General features: G+C 53.8%; 1 protein-coding gene across 8 annotated transcripts in view; it reads left to right on the forward strand.

Annotated features, from left to right (window-relative positions):
- NFATC1 (nuclear factor of activated T cells 1) overlaps window positions 1-15,821 on the forward strand; it is a 128,035-nt gene that overhangs the window by 66,809 nt on the left and 45,405 nt on the right. For 6 of the 8 annotated variants that reach the window (XM_087439371.1, XM_087439373.1, XM_087439372.1 and 3 more), the window contains exons 7-8: window positions 3,660-3,715; window positions 9,020-9,152. In XM_087439371.1, the coding sequence (XP_087295497.1) occupies window positions 3,660-3,715; window positions 9,020-9,152 (189 nt within the window). Of the gene's footprint in view, window positions 1-3,659; window positions 3,716-9,019; window positions 12,082-15,821 lie in introns of those variants that run through there. The other 2 variants (XM_087439376.1, XM_087439377.1) reach the window with 1 other exon arrangement.

Below are 15,821 nucleotides of genomic sequence, written 5' to 3' on the forward strand. Positions count from 1 at the left end.
GCTCATTTCTTTTTCACTCTGGAGTCTCTTCTTCAGGGGACAGGCTGTCACTCTGTGGCTGCCACAGAGCTCGAGAATCAGAGGATGGAGGAGGGGAGGAACACGTCCTGCCCGGGGATGCTCACCCTGGGTGGACGAGCAGCTGATGTGCACACCGCCCACCCCATTGACCCTGACTCCTCGAGGAGCAGCGTCCTGGATTCCCCTCCTCTACCCTCTAGCTGGGTCAGGTCCCTGTGCGGGGTTCCTGTTGTCTCCTTTGTGGCACCCACACAGGAGTGAGAGGTGACCCCCTGTTTACACCTCACACAGCTGCCTTCCCTGGTAGCGGCAGCCTGATGACAGGACGGTGTTGCCCTCATCAGCACCGGTGTTCGTGGTTCCTGGGAGTCCAGTGTGCAGGCTGGACACACAGTTTGTGCTCCGCAGGACTCTGTGAACAGTGAGCAGCCCGCCCCCACGGCCGACAGACGATGGAGGAGGGGACGGCGTTTTCGTAGCTGAGGGCCTGAGTGACCTGGGTCCTAGGGAGCAGGTGTCACGCCATTTGAACTAGGATTCTTTCTGACCTAGGCCTTCATTGTTTCCATTCTGACCATTGGCTGTGTGATCATCAAACCACTGTAGTTAACACTGCGACTCTTCAGGACTCGCCCAGTGTCAAAGAATGATGCCATGACAGTCTCCCAGGAAAGCTTTCCCTGCTCCCGAGGAAGCTGGGGGCCGTCGTGTGAGGACGCTGCTCAGCCCCGAGCAGCCCAAGGGTGTTCAACTAGGACGTGCGGCGCCAGCCTGAGTGGAGGCTGCAGCAGCCGCAGGCCTGGCTGTGGAAGCCTCCCGGCGGGTGTGGTGGGGAAGCCTTTCCGATGACTCACGCTGCAGGGAATTCCCTAATGATTCGGAATATTTTTACTTCTGGGCTTGTGCACAGTTTCCTACTGAGAAACCAGCGAGCTCTTGATAAGGCTGGAGCACAAAGGCTCATTCAGGCCGACCATTTCCCTTCCCGGCAGAGGCTGAAGTTTTGCACAACACCCGGGCCAGCCGGCCTCTGGCAGGGGCTTTGCAGAAGAGAACGCCCGGAGGCTGATGGCGTCGGATCTGACAGTTACCAGCTCCTGGCGACACCAGCAGTCAGTGGCCGCTGCTGGTGCCAGTGGAAGTGGTAACCATTTTTATAATTTCCTATAGAGTCTGAAATTATTAGCCATCTTTAAACTAGTCCTGTCTCGTCCCTGAACCCTTGCTGTGTGGACAATTCTGACTGTAAATAGACACTGGCTTTTAAAGACAACAAATGGTTTAGAATCCCTAAGCAGAAACAGAAGCCCCAAATGCCTGCCCCCTGGCTGTGAATCAACCACAGATATAAAGACCACCCCCCAACCCCCGTGGGCAGGAAAGTGGGAAAGCGCCGGGAACCCTGGGCCTTTGAACGGCACGTGCACGTTGGGGGTTCCCAGAGCTGAACTTTTAATGGGAGTGTCTAAATGTGTCTGCTTGCGCTCTGTGTTAGTCTGTGACTTGAAGGCTCTGCATTTTTTAAAGCTGTAATGGGGTGGTGGGCCTGAGCCTGGGTGGCCAGGCCCAGCTGCTCACGGACAGGGCACCCACAGTGGGACTGCGCCCCACAGGCCCAGGAGGCACTGGAAGGGAAAGACTGTCCTCCCGTGGTACATTTCCTCAGCTGAGGGGCCCCATGGACCCCTCCCTGCCTGCATTTCACTTAATTCTCGTTACATGAATGATCCTGCAAAACATTTATGGGGAGGCCCAGTCTGGTCTCCGGATGGAGGGCGGATGGAGGGTGCTGTGGGCGATGGGGTCCCCTTGTTGCTGACGTGACATGAGATTTTGCTAAACGTCTTGTCCCTGCCCCTTCTGGCCTCAGTTTCCCTTCCCCTCTTCCAACACACTCTTTCCCCTCCCTCTCCCCATTCTGACGGGAAGGCCTGGACATTCTCCAGAATTTCTTATTGAAACTCAGACTATGACCTTCAGCATCTATCGACAAGCAAAGACTGAGCAGCAGCTGGGTTTTGCCCCCAGCAGGTCAGATTATAGCACCTAAAGCTGCTTTTCTTTGGGGAGGGCAGAAATAGGCTTTGTCATAAGAAAATTTTTAAAGTTGTTTTTAAAAGGCACCAAGAACATGGGAGACTTGGTTACAGGAAGAGTGATTTCGATTTCCTTAAACAAGTCGGGTGGGTGGGTCCAAGGCAGGTCTGGAGGAAGTGGCTCAGAAGGAGCCCACATTCCTCGTCCCCTGCAAAGGTGCCTGGAATCCTCCATCCTTCATCAGCGCCTGGGCTGGAGTTAAGGGTGTTTCTTTCTCCCGAGTCCTGAGCTCACAGGACCCGGGAAAGTTTGCTGCTCCATGGAACTCCTGATGCCTGTGAGAGCGGAGGAGTGTGTGTAGTTTCCTATTATTTTTTCCTAGAGGAGAGATCGATGCAGGTCCGCTGGGCCGAGGGTCCGTATTTTGTTGCTGAGTGGGTTCGTCTGGTGGGTGATCTGCGCTGGGAACTCGCATCCCGAGAGGCTGGTGTGGTCCTGGCACGCTGGCCTCCGTGTGACTCACATTTCCTCTCTCTGTCTCCACCCTCCACCCCTGCCCGCCAGCACCACGAGGGAGAGAAAGGAGATTTTGTCTAATTTATTTATAATTTCTTCTTTGAAAACAGAGCATCAGCAAAAGCTAAGTATATCTAGCTTATAAATGTTCGTTTGGGGAACGGACTTGATCAAAGATGGAGAGGAAAGAGGGCTCTGTTGAGATTGACACCTGTGAATTCAAATTAACTACCAAAGCTAGTCCCCAAAGTGTGCCCTCCAGAGAGGGGCTTCCGGACACCGAGGACAGGGGTCTGGAACCTCCCCTCCCTCTGGGGCCTGGAGAACAATAGCCAGGCAAGGCAGGAGCCTTTTTATTTTTTTAAACAGGCAAACGGACACTGGGGTGAGCTTAAAAATAACCTTGTGTTTTGCATTTCTGTATCCTGATGTGGCCAGAAGTAGTCAGAGAAAGGATTTTCTTATTTACCTGGCAGTTCCTCTGAGGGAGGCAGGACCTCGGCTGCTGGGCCCTCGCTCAGAATAACTCTGCTCCCGAAATGCACAGAGGGTGTTGAGGGCTTTGCAGTCAAGGTAATTGGGCCCGAGCTGCCCACCGTGTGTACCGAGGCTGGAGCTGCCAGTGAGAGAGCCAGGACACACCCCTCGGTCCTGGGCTGGAGATGGCACACGTTTTACTGGGGTCTCCTGCGTTTCTGCTGGGCTCGCACTCCCGTGGAGACTGGAGCGTGCAAACCCTTCTGTGATCCATGTGGGGCTGGAGCTATGCTGCAGAGACAGGCCGAGGGGCAGATTCACTGCCCCATGGGCCCCAGCAGACCCAGGGGTCTTTGGGCCCCGAGATTCCCTGCACCAAGTTTGGGTACGCCTGGAGCCTCTCCCCTCCGGCCTGCGTCTGCTCTCTGAGGGTCCCACACGAGTGACTTTCCGCTCCTGCGAGTTAATAGCCGAGATGACCCCAGCCAGGCAAGGTGTGAACTCTAATCGGAGGAGACCCATTTGCCCTATTGAGGCGTGCGTTTTGGGGGTGGTGCGCTCAACCAGGCACATAGAGTAACAGACCTCTCGCTGCCCCTTTCTTCTAGATGGCCACCACATCTGGGAAATGGAGGCGAAAACCGATCGAGACCTGTGCAAGCCAGTAAGTATCCGTCAGGCGTGCTGCCTTGAGGGTGATGCCAGGATTTCTCGGCGGCTCATCGGGCCTGAGTGGAGGGTTCCTGGCCGGAGGCACGTGGCTTCTTGTTTGTTAAAATGAAACAACTAATAAAAGTAGCAGAGTCAGGGCCGGCCCTGTGGCTTGGCGGTTAAGTGCGCGCGCTGCGATGCTGGCGGCCCGGGTTCGGATCCCGGGTGCGCATCGAGGCACCACTTCTCCGTTCATCCTGAGGCCGAGTCCCACATACAGCAACTAGAAGGATGTGCAGCTACGACATACAACTATCCACTGGGGCTTTGGGGGGAAAAAATAAAATAAATAAAATCTTAAAAAAAAAAAAAAAAAAAAGTAGCAGAGTCACAGAGCAAGAAATAGAAATGATTGTAAAACACTCCTAAACCAGTGCTCTCAGGATACAAAATAAAAAGAAGACCAAGGACTAGACAGTGTGGCCACACGGGACCAGACGGCACGTGGGGTGGAGGCCTCTCACCCAGGAAGTGCTTTGTGAAACCCCAACAGTCGCAGCTCTCAGCCACATGGGCTAGGACATGGATGCCCGCTCTGACTCCTGTGGTGCATGTCCCTTGTTGCCCTCTGGCTGTCATTGTCACCAGGGTTCCCACACAGCCCGCTGCCCCCAGGAAGACCGGCTGTTCTGAGCCTGAGTGGGCGTCGCTCCTGCCTGGGCACGCCGGGCTGCGAGGTTCTGCCAGCATCCTTGGCAGGGCCTTCTTGTTCCTCGTCCTCCTCGGAGAACACCCATCGCCTGGTAGGCTCTTGCTCTGAACGTGAAACAGACATGAGGTCAGGTCCAATTGTGCTGCTCGGATTTGCTTGTTCCATTGCCAGTTAGCGAGCGGGTGGACGTGTAGGTGCTGGAAGTCTGTGCGCACGCGGCCTGAGCTCGTCCTCCAGGTTCGGGGCCTGCAGGTGCTCGTGCTTACACTTGGCCCTTCACAGCTTTCTTGGTACCGCTCGCACGCATAGGTACCTAAGCAATAATTGTTGTTTCTTGGTTGGTTTTGGAGAATGTTTTTTGTCTGAAGTTATACAGCTGTTCCAACTTTCTCCTGACTCGTGTTTGCGTGGCATCGCTCCTCCATCCTTGTCCTTCTCACCCGAGTCTTTATATTTAGTGCGGGTTTCCTATGGGCAGTGAATAGCTGGGTCTTGCTGTTTTATGCTCTGACAGTCTGTCTTTAGTGGGTGGCTTTAGACTGTTGGTGTTCAATGTGGTTGTTGATGTGGTTGGATCACCAGCTACAACTGAGAGTGTGTGTTCCACTTAGTCCTAGAAGAGCAGTAGGAATCTTTAGCTAACATAGATATGCTGTGGCTCTGGGTGATTTTTTGAAGAAATCTGAAGTTCTTCCAGGCTCTGTAGCCATTGCACTGAGCGCTGACAGAGGTGTGAATGGTCCTTCTCCTGACAGCACAGGGCAATGGGGAGTTCAGTATTCAGACACACCGTTCAGGTTGAGGACTAACTTTTCTCTCCTGGTGGGTCCTGGATGGCTGTTGTGTGAAAGGGAACCTTGGGCAGTGGGGTTTGCGGAAGCGATTCAGGTAATTAATCTCTGCCCCATGGCTGGCAGGACACCGAGGCACCAAGGGAGACTCTTGGCCTCCACGGAGGCAGCTCTGACGGTTGCTGGCTCTGCGGGCTCAGGGCCTGCCACTCTCCTCAAACGTGGCTCTACCAGGAGGGAGCATCTTTTACCTGTGACTTAGCTTCCTTCTCCAAGCTCCAATCCACTCAGAGAAGCCTTTCCAATTGGTGTCAGATAGAAAAGACTCCTCCCAGCCAAGGGGTGAGTCCTGGGCTCCCGAGTCTGCCCCCCTCAGTGACGTCCAGGCCCCGCCAATGCGTGGAGCCTCGCGTGCTTGGAGCTTCACACACTCAGTGGCTCGCACATTCGGAGCCTCCCACGCTCACTCTCAGGGCTCCTTCTGATTCCTCGTGCTCTTTGCCTTCCCCTGAGCAGCCTTGAGGAAGTGCTGCAGGCTCCAGGCAATTTGGCTTCGCTACGAGAGACTCCTGGCCCAACAGGCCCATTAGCTGCACAGTCAGCTCCCGGGTTTGTCATAAACAGACACCTGGCAGCAGGTGAGAGCCAGCGGTTGCTTCCCGCCTTCCTTCCAGGGCACGCCTCCTGCTTGTTCCCGAGTTCTGCGTGTTCCCGGGTTCTGCGGGCACGGACGGCCGTTCCCGGCTGTGGCCCAGCATCCACCTGCTCAGTTGTCCTCTCCTACCTCTGCAGCTCCTTCTATTCTGGTCACACAAAACTCAGGACCTCCGACTCCTGGTTCCAACTCCGCTTCAGGCTGGATCCTCTCCTGCACCCTGGCCCCGCCTGGCTGCCCACCCCGCTCCCCTGAGTGGGAGGAAGGGCCTACAGAAACCGTGCATCTTTTTGTATTGAAATAATTTCTGCAAATTTTGTGTGTTCAGATTTTGTCACTGAGTTTTCTTGTTTTTCTTTCCCTTTTCCTCCCCAAAGCGGCAGTACATAGTTGTACATCCTAGTTGTAGGTCTTTCTAGTTCTTCCATGTGGGACGCCGCCTCAGCATGGCTTGATGAGCGGTGAGTAGGTCCGCGCCCAGGATCCGAACTGGCGAACCCTGGGCCACTGAAGTGGAACTCGAGAACTTAACCATTATGCCACCAGGCTGGCCCCCCCGAGTTTTCTTTCTCACTTGGAACGATTGCATATTTTAAAGGAAGCTTAACAGTTGACTGTGGCATGTGTTGGGAGAAGCGTAATAGTCCGTGTGACCAACGATATACTTTGTTTGCAGTTTCATCCTTCTTGTCTCTTACATGAGGCTTAGTTTTATGTGTTTTTTCTCGTTATAAAAGAATGTCACACTTACTGTGGAAATTTGGGAGACATAACAAAGCATGAAAAAGCAGACCAGCCCCGGTGTCATTTCACCACTGAGCCAGAGCCACTGCTAACACTTGGCACCTCCCTTCCAGTCCTTTTCTCTGGTGTGTGGGCATGAATGGGTGTGCACATGTGAACGTTCACACGCACGTGCATTATGTTGTACGTATTTGTAAACAATGTGGGGCTGTGCTGTACGATGGTTTGTACCACCGTGGGTATAGACAGTGGATTCCTTACAGCAGTCGTGGTGCGCTGGGCGCCTGCGTCATCCTCCCCTTTTCTTCCAGCGGTGATCTCCCATCACTGCGTTTTCTTCCTTACCTCTCCCTTTGCTGTATTAAGCACTAGTGCTCCCAGGGGGTAGAATTTTGCTACATCATTTGTTTATTTAGAGAGCTGAACCATATCAGCCTGTGCCCACATCAAAACACAGGACCCTGTGGTCACTTAGCCTCTGTGAGAACTGACCCCCCAAAGTTGCACCTGCCCTTGGGGCTCCTGGCCCGCTGGGCACGCCTGCCTCTGCCCCTCTGACACATCATGGGACTCTTGCAGCCCCCTGTTGGTGCCTCATGGCCTCTCATGTTTTTTTCTAAGCGCAGTGTAAGCAGGACCCCTTCCTCGCTGTCTCTCTGGTCAGCTTCTCCTGTGGAGACTGGACTTGAGCTGCTGACTTGATGGCGGCTGCCCTCACTGAGTGCCAGCTGTGTGTGGGCACCGGTGTTACTTGCAGTGTCTCCTTCTATATAATCGAATCCTCAGAAAACCACCCCTGCAGTCGTGTCTTTCCTCTTTATCTGCCCTGTACAAACGGTGAAACTAGGCTCAGAGCCCTGCTGACGCGAGCCAGGCCCCGATCCCGGGCTGTGTTACCATGGTGCCGCCTGTCGGCAGAGGGGCAACACCTGCGTGGGGTCTGATGAAGTGCAGCTTCTCTCCCTGCGCTGGCCGCCCTGCGCACCGTTGGTTCCATCTTCGGGGTTATATTTGATAAGAGAACAGCGTGCTCAGGCAGAGGAGACATGTGCTTGTTGCTTATTCCAAATGAAATGAAGTTGTTAAAACAGCAAAAACACGCTGCCTGGAGCAAGTGTCCCAGGGACGGAGCCCAGAGGGGCTGCAGGGCAGTGCACCCTCAGCGGCCAGTTTCTGTGCCTCTGTTTCTCCATCTGTAAAAGAGAGGTTGGGCCTGAGGTTCTCTTTGGTTTTCTATTTTAACTTTCTTAAGATTTCACTATTAACATGATTCAATCAATTTTGCTATTAAACTGGGTAACAAATTATAGTCAGTGCATTTTTCTTATACGTTTTCTCTACTTGTTAACTGAAATCATATGACAAAAAAGAAGAAACATTTTGGATGTGAAATCCTGCCTGGCCCCCAAGAAATCAAGTGCAACTCCCTGCTTCCTCTGCAGTGTTGGCGCCCGTGGGGATGTGACAAGTCCGCTGACTTGTTTAGGCCACGCAGACAGCCCAGTGTGGGGCGCAGTGAGTGGGATTAGAGCATCCTACCCCCTCTGCTTTATTTCTCCCATGATGCTACCCCACGGTGACTTGTTTTTATGTCGGTACTTGAAAGAGCGTAATTTTTGTAAAAACGTGGCTGATTTTTATTTTGAAGCATGGAAAGGTAGCAGCAGGCACCACAGACCATCCTGTTCCACCTATGCATTTGCATCCTGCCTGTCCACCACCTCCTCGAACCTGCTGAGCATCGAGCTCACCGTCTCCTTCAATCTGAGGGAATCTGGCATCCGTGACGGGGGCTTTGGGCCGTTGTCTCAGAGCCTGTCCCCAGAGCGTGTCTCAGGAATCCCCTACCCGGTTTCACTGCTGGTCACCTGAACAGGTGTTCATGGCCCCATCTACCAGTCAGTGAACGTGGGGCTTTTTCAGTTTTTTAAAGGTCACTGATCCTTTGGTTTAGGGTCTGCAGAAGTGTCTGGGGTCTTCTGAAGACCCCACCTTCGAGTAGCCGGTCCGCTCTCAGCGTTTGCACTCTCGGCTTCTCTCCTGGGCTGCGTTGGCAGCATCTTAGGTGAAGACTAAGCCTCAGGTGAAGCTTCTCCCCTGGCCTGCCTCTCCCGCGCACACCTCCTCAGGCCACCTCTCAGCTCTGGGTGCACAAGGCCTCAGGGACCATGTTCCTCGCCAGCCCACGCGTGACGGGCGGGCCCGCCTCACGTGCGTGTGCGCATGTCACAGGCAGGTTCTCTGTTGGCAGCTTCTTCTAAGCCGCCCGGACAGTCGGGAGACGGTCACTGTTACAGAAAAGGTGCCCGGCAGTTACCTCGCTGGGAGGGTCCTTGTGTGTGACCGCTTCAGTGCAAAGCGCTCTGCATTTGTAAGACGCTGACATCTCCCTCCCGTCTGCCTCTTTCTCTCCAGAATTCGTTGGTGGTTGAGATACCGCCGTTTCGGAATCAGAGAATAACCAGCCCCGTCCAAGTCAATTTTTATGTCTGCAACGGGAAGAGGAAGAGAAGCCAGTACCAGCACTTCACCTACCTTCCTGCCAACGGTAACGCTCTCTTTCTAACCTTAAGCGCTGAAAATGAACCAATGGGGTGCTTTTTCTAAAAGATGCAGAAACGACAAGATGCCCTCTGTAAAACCATATGGTTGCATTGTACGTTTACTCTGTGTATTCTCCTGTTAGCAAGACCGTGTCATCGATTCCTTCAAAAAGAAAGTGACGCTGTCGGTGTATTTCCCTTTGTTACTGTTGGGGAAGGGGCTGCATCTTGGGGTAATTACTGACATTTTGCTGGCAGCTTGCAAATACAGAGCAGCCAAGGGGGAGGAAAAGTATCACAGCTCTGTGCTCGAAAGCTGAGGTGCTCTCGGTGTGTGTTTGAATTCTATGGATGTTTAAGGTGAAAGGCAGATAGTGATAATTACTTTGCAGGTACCTTAGAAATAAACCCTCGCTATTAAGCCTAAAGGCTAGTGCCTGGAAGGTCGTTAACTCACATTAACGATTTCTGTGCATGCTGACGCCACAACATTCTGCGTTGACAACTGTGTCTCCTGTGACCACGAGGCACTGGGGTCCAGGCACCTTTTGCTCAACCAAAACGTGTCCTTGTTCAGATTGTCCGTTTACACGTTTTCAGGATGCTTCTTATGATTTAAGAAAACTCAGTTTACCTTTACAACTTTGTAGAGTGTTTTCTTGAAGAAAATACTGTTGTTTGTTTTTTCACCCCCTAAACTGGTGGACAAGGAAGGCGTGTTGCACACACCCCCCCAGAGCCTTGCCCGGTGCTCTGTGGTCTGTCTCTCCCCTCCTGGCCGGCCAGGACGTGGGTGAGAGGCAGCACTGGCTCATCCTGGACTTCGTTGCATTGCGTGTGAGCTCAGCTGTGCCAACTTTTATACTGTAGCTTTGGGTCTAAAAACTTAAGAGATTCATACGATTTAATAGGGAAATTATACACTAAAAACTAATTGCAAAAGCAGCCATGTTGTTACCGTAGTAAAATCAAGATTTTTTGGAAGGTTCCAGTTTCTCTAAATGTAAAATGTTATTTACAATTGACTAGATAATAGAAAGCTCTAGAATATCTGTGTCAAATCAGTTAGAATTAACTGTTTTTCAGGCAAATACTAGCCATGTCTTTCAGGATTTGAATAATATGATTTTGTGTAAAATTACCATGTCATGAGAGTGTGCACGAAATGGGACTGTAGACATGGTGCGTGTGCCCGTCAGGAGCCCCCGGGGAGAAGGTTCCCAGAGAAGGTTGTTTGTTCCCTTAATCTGTGATTCCCTCTGGATTCACGGGGTATGCACTGCGCTGCTTCATGAGTCCTGTTTGTTCTTGGAATGAGGTATCTTGCAAAAGAAAGTAGTCTTTCGATGAAAATGTAATGATTGTGTCCTAATTAAACTTCAAGCATGGTTGACCAAAAATTGAATGTTTCAAGGAAAACCTAGGCCTTATAAAGAAAACTTGTTTTCTAAAGAAGTTTAGAAAATAGCTCTAACATGAATGTTTTCTGTAATCCCTGCTCCAAATTTCCATAGCGCTGAGTGTTAACATAGACTCACTGGTGTCAGAGGGAGAAGGGGCCTGTGCCTGTCACGTGAACACCTGGCTTACAGGTGGGGGGACCCAGGACCCCAAAGGACACATTACTGAGATCATGCGGTGAGGCTGTCCAGGTGCCATCCCATCTCCCACACCCTGCAGCAGCCTCACTCCCACAGGCATCTGACCTGCCCTCTGCCCCAACACCTCCATCCCACCCTCTCCCTCTGCCCTGCCACCTCCATCCCACCCTCTCCCTCTGCCACGCCACCTCCAGCCCACCCTCTCCCTCTGCCCCGCCACCTCCAGCCCACCCTCTCCCTCTGCCCCGCCACCTCCAGCCCACCCTCTCCCTCTGCCCCGCCACCTCCAGCCCACCCTCTCCCTCTGCCCCGCCACCTCCAGCCCACCCTCTCCCTCTGCCACGTCCATCCCCTATATTCTAAGCAACATCCCACCTGGAGCCCTCCCCCTCTTGTTGGTCCCAGCTCCACCCACAGAGCCATCGTCCATCCTGTCCAGTGACCCATCTGGCTCTCTGTACTGGCCTGTACTCCCCCTGCCTTTCCGGTGGCATGAGGCCTCCCTTCATTGGGCCCTAGCCTCCCTTCATCACTTCTCTTCTTGAGATTTGCTCCAGCTCCACCGAGCCCCAGGCGTCCATGCTGCCAGCTCCTGGGAGTGCCCCTGGTCCACCCTGCCCTCCTGGGTGTTGCGTCCCCGTGTCTGCCGTGCCCCAGGGGCTGTGATCACACCAACACGCCACTAGACTGTGAGCTCCTGAGAGCAGGGACCTCAGCCAGCGCCTGACTCCGTGCCCAAATCATGGGAGTCCATCCTTGCGTGGTTTTTACAATAAATAAATGAACGAATGAAAAACTAGACCTCAGTTGCCAGTGTTTGGTTTGGTGTTTTTCCTCACCACACACCACCTTTTCAGCTCTGGGACTGAGTCGGCTCCCTGTGAGCAGGTGTGAGCAGGTATGAAGACCTGCATTCTTAGTGCTGGTGCACTTGCGTCTCGGAGGCTGCTGAGAGAAGGTCTCCCTCCCTCACTGAGACAGGATCGCCAGCTCTGGGTTCAAAAGACACCTCACGGGTGGATGACAGCTCTGCAAGTAGGACCAGGCGTGACATGTTAATTAGAAAACGTTCACCTGGTTTTAAGTTATTTTTGGTTTGCTTTCTTCTGTTCTTGAAACTGGAGTGTGCGTTTCCCCGTAGGTTCTGCCGCTGTGTTGGCGTGAGCTGGGTATCCGTCGTGGGGTGCTCATGTCTGACAGCGACCACGGCAGAAACTGGCCTCGCGAGGCATTGTTCTTATTTACATGGGGAAATTGTTTTTAAGGTTGTAAAATGTGCTGTTGTAATGTACAAGACAATGGAAATAAACCCATTTAAACTCTACCCGTGAAATTCATTTTCATGTGCAAATACGTACAATCAAGTCTCCTTCTAGGTTTTCCTTCAGGTTAGGTGTCAGTAGGATGCAGCGTGGCACTGTGTCTCCTCCTGTCTCTCAGAGGTGCCCTGGGGAAGGGCCCCACTCCCACACGAAGCCGCCAGCACGCGGGCTGGGCCCTCACTGCCCTAGTGCAGGCCCGGGAGTGGCGAGTATTGGAAGTGACGGGCTGAATGTGTCTGTTGCTCAGGGGAGGGGTGGGAAGGGCCACTCCTTTGTCACCTTCCCGTTGCCCACTCTCCTTCTTGTCCAGCTCTGGCATTACCCGATGACTCGATAGCAGACACTCCGGCCACGGCTCTGGGTGACGCCCCTCCCTGTCATCTGACAGCGCCCGGGCACGTTTCCGGTTCACTGTCGGTTGGTCAGACTGGAGACAGTCTTGAGATAGAGCACCTCTAGGCCCTGGTGGGGCCCGTGACATCGTGCCCAGGACAGTGGCTTCCCTTATCCCTCTCTAGGGGTGGCCTGGCATTTAATGGGGGGAAGTCTCCAGTTGAGTGTAAGACTGTGAACAGAGGGTGCACAGCGAATTGGAAATTCCTCGCGTTCAGCTGGTGTCCCCTGGATGGCAATCAAGGGCAGAACATAAAAATTCCTGAAGAGGCTGCAGAATGCACACGTATGCAGCCAGAGAGGTTTCCTTGCTTCTTGTCTGTCCCTGTTTTTGTTTAGCTGTGCTAAACGCAGTCTGCTGAGAGGAAGTGTCTGTCTCTAGTTGTGCTGTGTGGGCTGAGGGGTGCCCTGGTACCGAGCACCAGACAGACTCTGCCGGAACAGTTACGGCTCTGAGAGGTGGTGCCAGCACATCAGTTAGAATTAAAGACAGACAAGAGGCTGCCCTGGGGTGAGCGGCTCTGAGTTTGGGGGAAAGATGAACGTCCACATCAGCTGTGGCTCCCGGGCTCATGTTCTAGATGGCTGCCCCGGGCAAGCAGGGCAGGGCGGGAGCTCATACAAGAAAAAGAATCCCAAGTTACCACGTCACAACTGTGTACCCAAGTCCAGATGGCTTTAGAATGAGAAAATAAATCATGACAACTTACTGGGTTTTGGAGAGTCTGTCTCTCGTCTGAGGTGTTTTGAGTCGGTTTCCCAGAAATGCCTGTGCTGGGCACCTGGCCCCTACCACAGCTGTGCAGGTGAGGGTCCTGGAGCTTCACCTGGATCAGCCAGGAGAGCCTTGGGGACGCGTGATCTGCCCAGACACATCTTCGTTAGGGGTCCCCTGATGGCCAGGACTCTCTGCCCGGGGACCTGCTTGTCTTTGACAAATGCACAGTCCTGAAGAAGGTCACTGGGTGACGGCCGCGCAGCTTGGGCAGCTTCTCGAGGGAAGCCTGCTTTGGACTGTGGGAAGGAGACAGCTTCAACACGCTGGGAAGGGATGCTGACCAGGGACGAAGGTGCCCCAGGACGGTGGGTTCCTCACCCACCTGGGCTCTCTGGCCCTCTCTGTGGGCCAGATGTTAGCAAGCTGGAGAATGAACTCCGTGAAGAGGAGCAGGGGGACATTGTGCTTCCCTGCTCATCGTTAGAGAAGGAAACCTGTGGTCACGTTAGTTAGTAATCCTCGAGGATGATGACCCGATTCAGAAGGAGAAAGGGGAATAGATTCACTGTACTCTGGTTTATTATTAAGTCTAGAAATAAGAGTAGTGGGAGAAAGCGAGAGAGGAGCTGGTGTTCAAGGCAGGAATGGCAGGGACAGAGCGAGGTGCCATCACCCCGTGGTGGCCCAGAGCAGCTGTGCGGCACGGGCAGTGGGCACAGGGAGGGTCACTGCACAGGGCCCCTGGGGTACGGCAGCTCTTGGCCATGTTTTCCGCAGCCCCGAACGGCAGACCGTCTGGTTAGGGACTTGTGTGGCTATGGCCACTCAGGTCTTGGCAGATCCCAGAACCGTGGCTGCCGTGAAGAACCACGTTTGAGCAGCCTGCAGACTCAGGGGCCCAACAGGGCCACGAGCCAAGCTTTCCGAGGGCGAGGGTGGCTCTGGCTTCTGTTGCACGTGGGCTGGATCCAACTCTCAAGGGGCGGCCGGAGTCTGTGGCTGCGATCTCAGACTGGCAGCCTTCCAGTTCATCCCAGGCAACCCAGCAGTCTCATCTTCACAGTGAGCTCTGGGTTTCCCTGTTCCACTGAGCGTTTGACTCATTTTTTTCCGAGTCCACTGCATCAAAGTTTAATCCCACTGCCATCAAATCAGTATAGGTGCTGGTTGTGACTTAAAAAGCCACTGAGCTTCTTTTGGGAAAAGCATGATGGACAGGCTGACCGAGGGCTTCGTGAGCCTCATCTGCCTTTGAGACCCTCACCGCACTCCTCCCACAGCTCCTCGGCCCCTCACCCGGGTTGGATGGGAGGGCCGTCTGAGCCAGGCCTTGCCGGGGCATTGACTCCTGATGTCCCCTTGTTTTATAAAGCAGTGGGCTTGGTCACGTTCAGAGCTCACTGAGGCTAACTGTCCTCGCTGAGGACACTACTTCCCACACTGTCCCCTTGCACGTTCTCCCTAAAGGGCCACGTGTGACACATAAACATGTGGTTCTCCACCCTGCAGCCATGTGGGTGAGCATGCTCATCTCCGTCCGACAGGAGCCGTGGAGACTCAGGCCAAGATGGAGCCACGCCGTGTCCGCAGCTGGGTCTCTAGGCCAACACTCGAGCCCTGGGTGTTGAAGGCCTGAGCTCCGCCTCACGGCAGAAGGCCTGCCGGCTTTCAAATAAAGCAGATTAATTATGTTGACGTTTCCACCCACTGGTGTGAAGGCTTAGAATGTTCCAGGTGGCTGAGGGGTGTCAATTCTGGGAACTCCAGCCTGCCCGAAACTGCCTTCTAAAGGCAAATAAAGCTGAGTGGTGACAGGTGGGAGGCAGGAGGGCAATGGGGGCAGAAGACTCCATACCAGCTCGCCCAAGGGGGTGCTTCCCTCGCTTCCTGCAGGGCCTCCCATGACCTCAGGATGGTCAGCTGGCGGGCCCGCTGTGGTCAGTGGCATAGCTGGTCCCTGTGGACATTCTGGAACATTCTGGAACAGCTGCGTGATAACCACGTCGCGGAGCGAGCGTGTCGGTAGTGGAGCAGGGCCAGCGCACAGCTGTGAGCATCGGGCATTGTGCAAGATGCTTTGATGTGCCTGCTCATTAGAGCCTCACAGAACCCCAGTGAGGCTGTTTTCATTAAATTCCCGTTTTTATTGGCTCTCTCACTATTCTAGCCAGAAAATGAGGGGCCAGTGTTTCAATTTCTCTTTCCACATTTTAAACCTGATGTAACAGAGGTGAAGGAATGAGCTGCCCACGTGTGGCTGGCTCTTCCCAGCCCACGGGAGCCAGCAAATGTCCCAGGAGGGGAGTGTGCCCGCCCAGGCCCTGAAGGAGGAGCGAGTGAGGACGAGGCCTGTCTGGCAGTGGACACGTGTTTAGTTGATGCGGTGGGGATCGGAGAGGGGTTTGGAGGCTGTCCCCCCACGGCTCGGGAGGGTTGGCTTTCCATGTAGGCTGCTCCTGTGGCGCCAGATTCAAACACAGTTTCCTCCATCACCTTCATGGATGCAGCTGCTAACGTGCGTGTCTGGTCTGCATGTTGCTGACTCGCCGTCAGGTGGTCAGGTTTGGTAGTGGGTGAGCTCCCAAATGCTAGAAGAAGGATAACTGGGGAGGCCTCAGCCTCTGGGGGCTGACCTGGCCT

The sequence above is a fragment of the Ceratotherium simum genome, chromosome 14 (genome assembly GCF_057802395.1).
Source record: "Ceratotherium simum simum isolate JZ-2026a chromosome 14, ASM5780239v1, whole genome shotgun sequence".
Taxonomy (NCBI): Eukaryota; Metazoa; Chordata; class Mammalia; order Perissodactyla; family Rhinocerotidae; genus Ceratotherium; species Ceratotherium simum.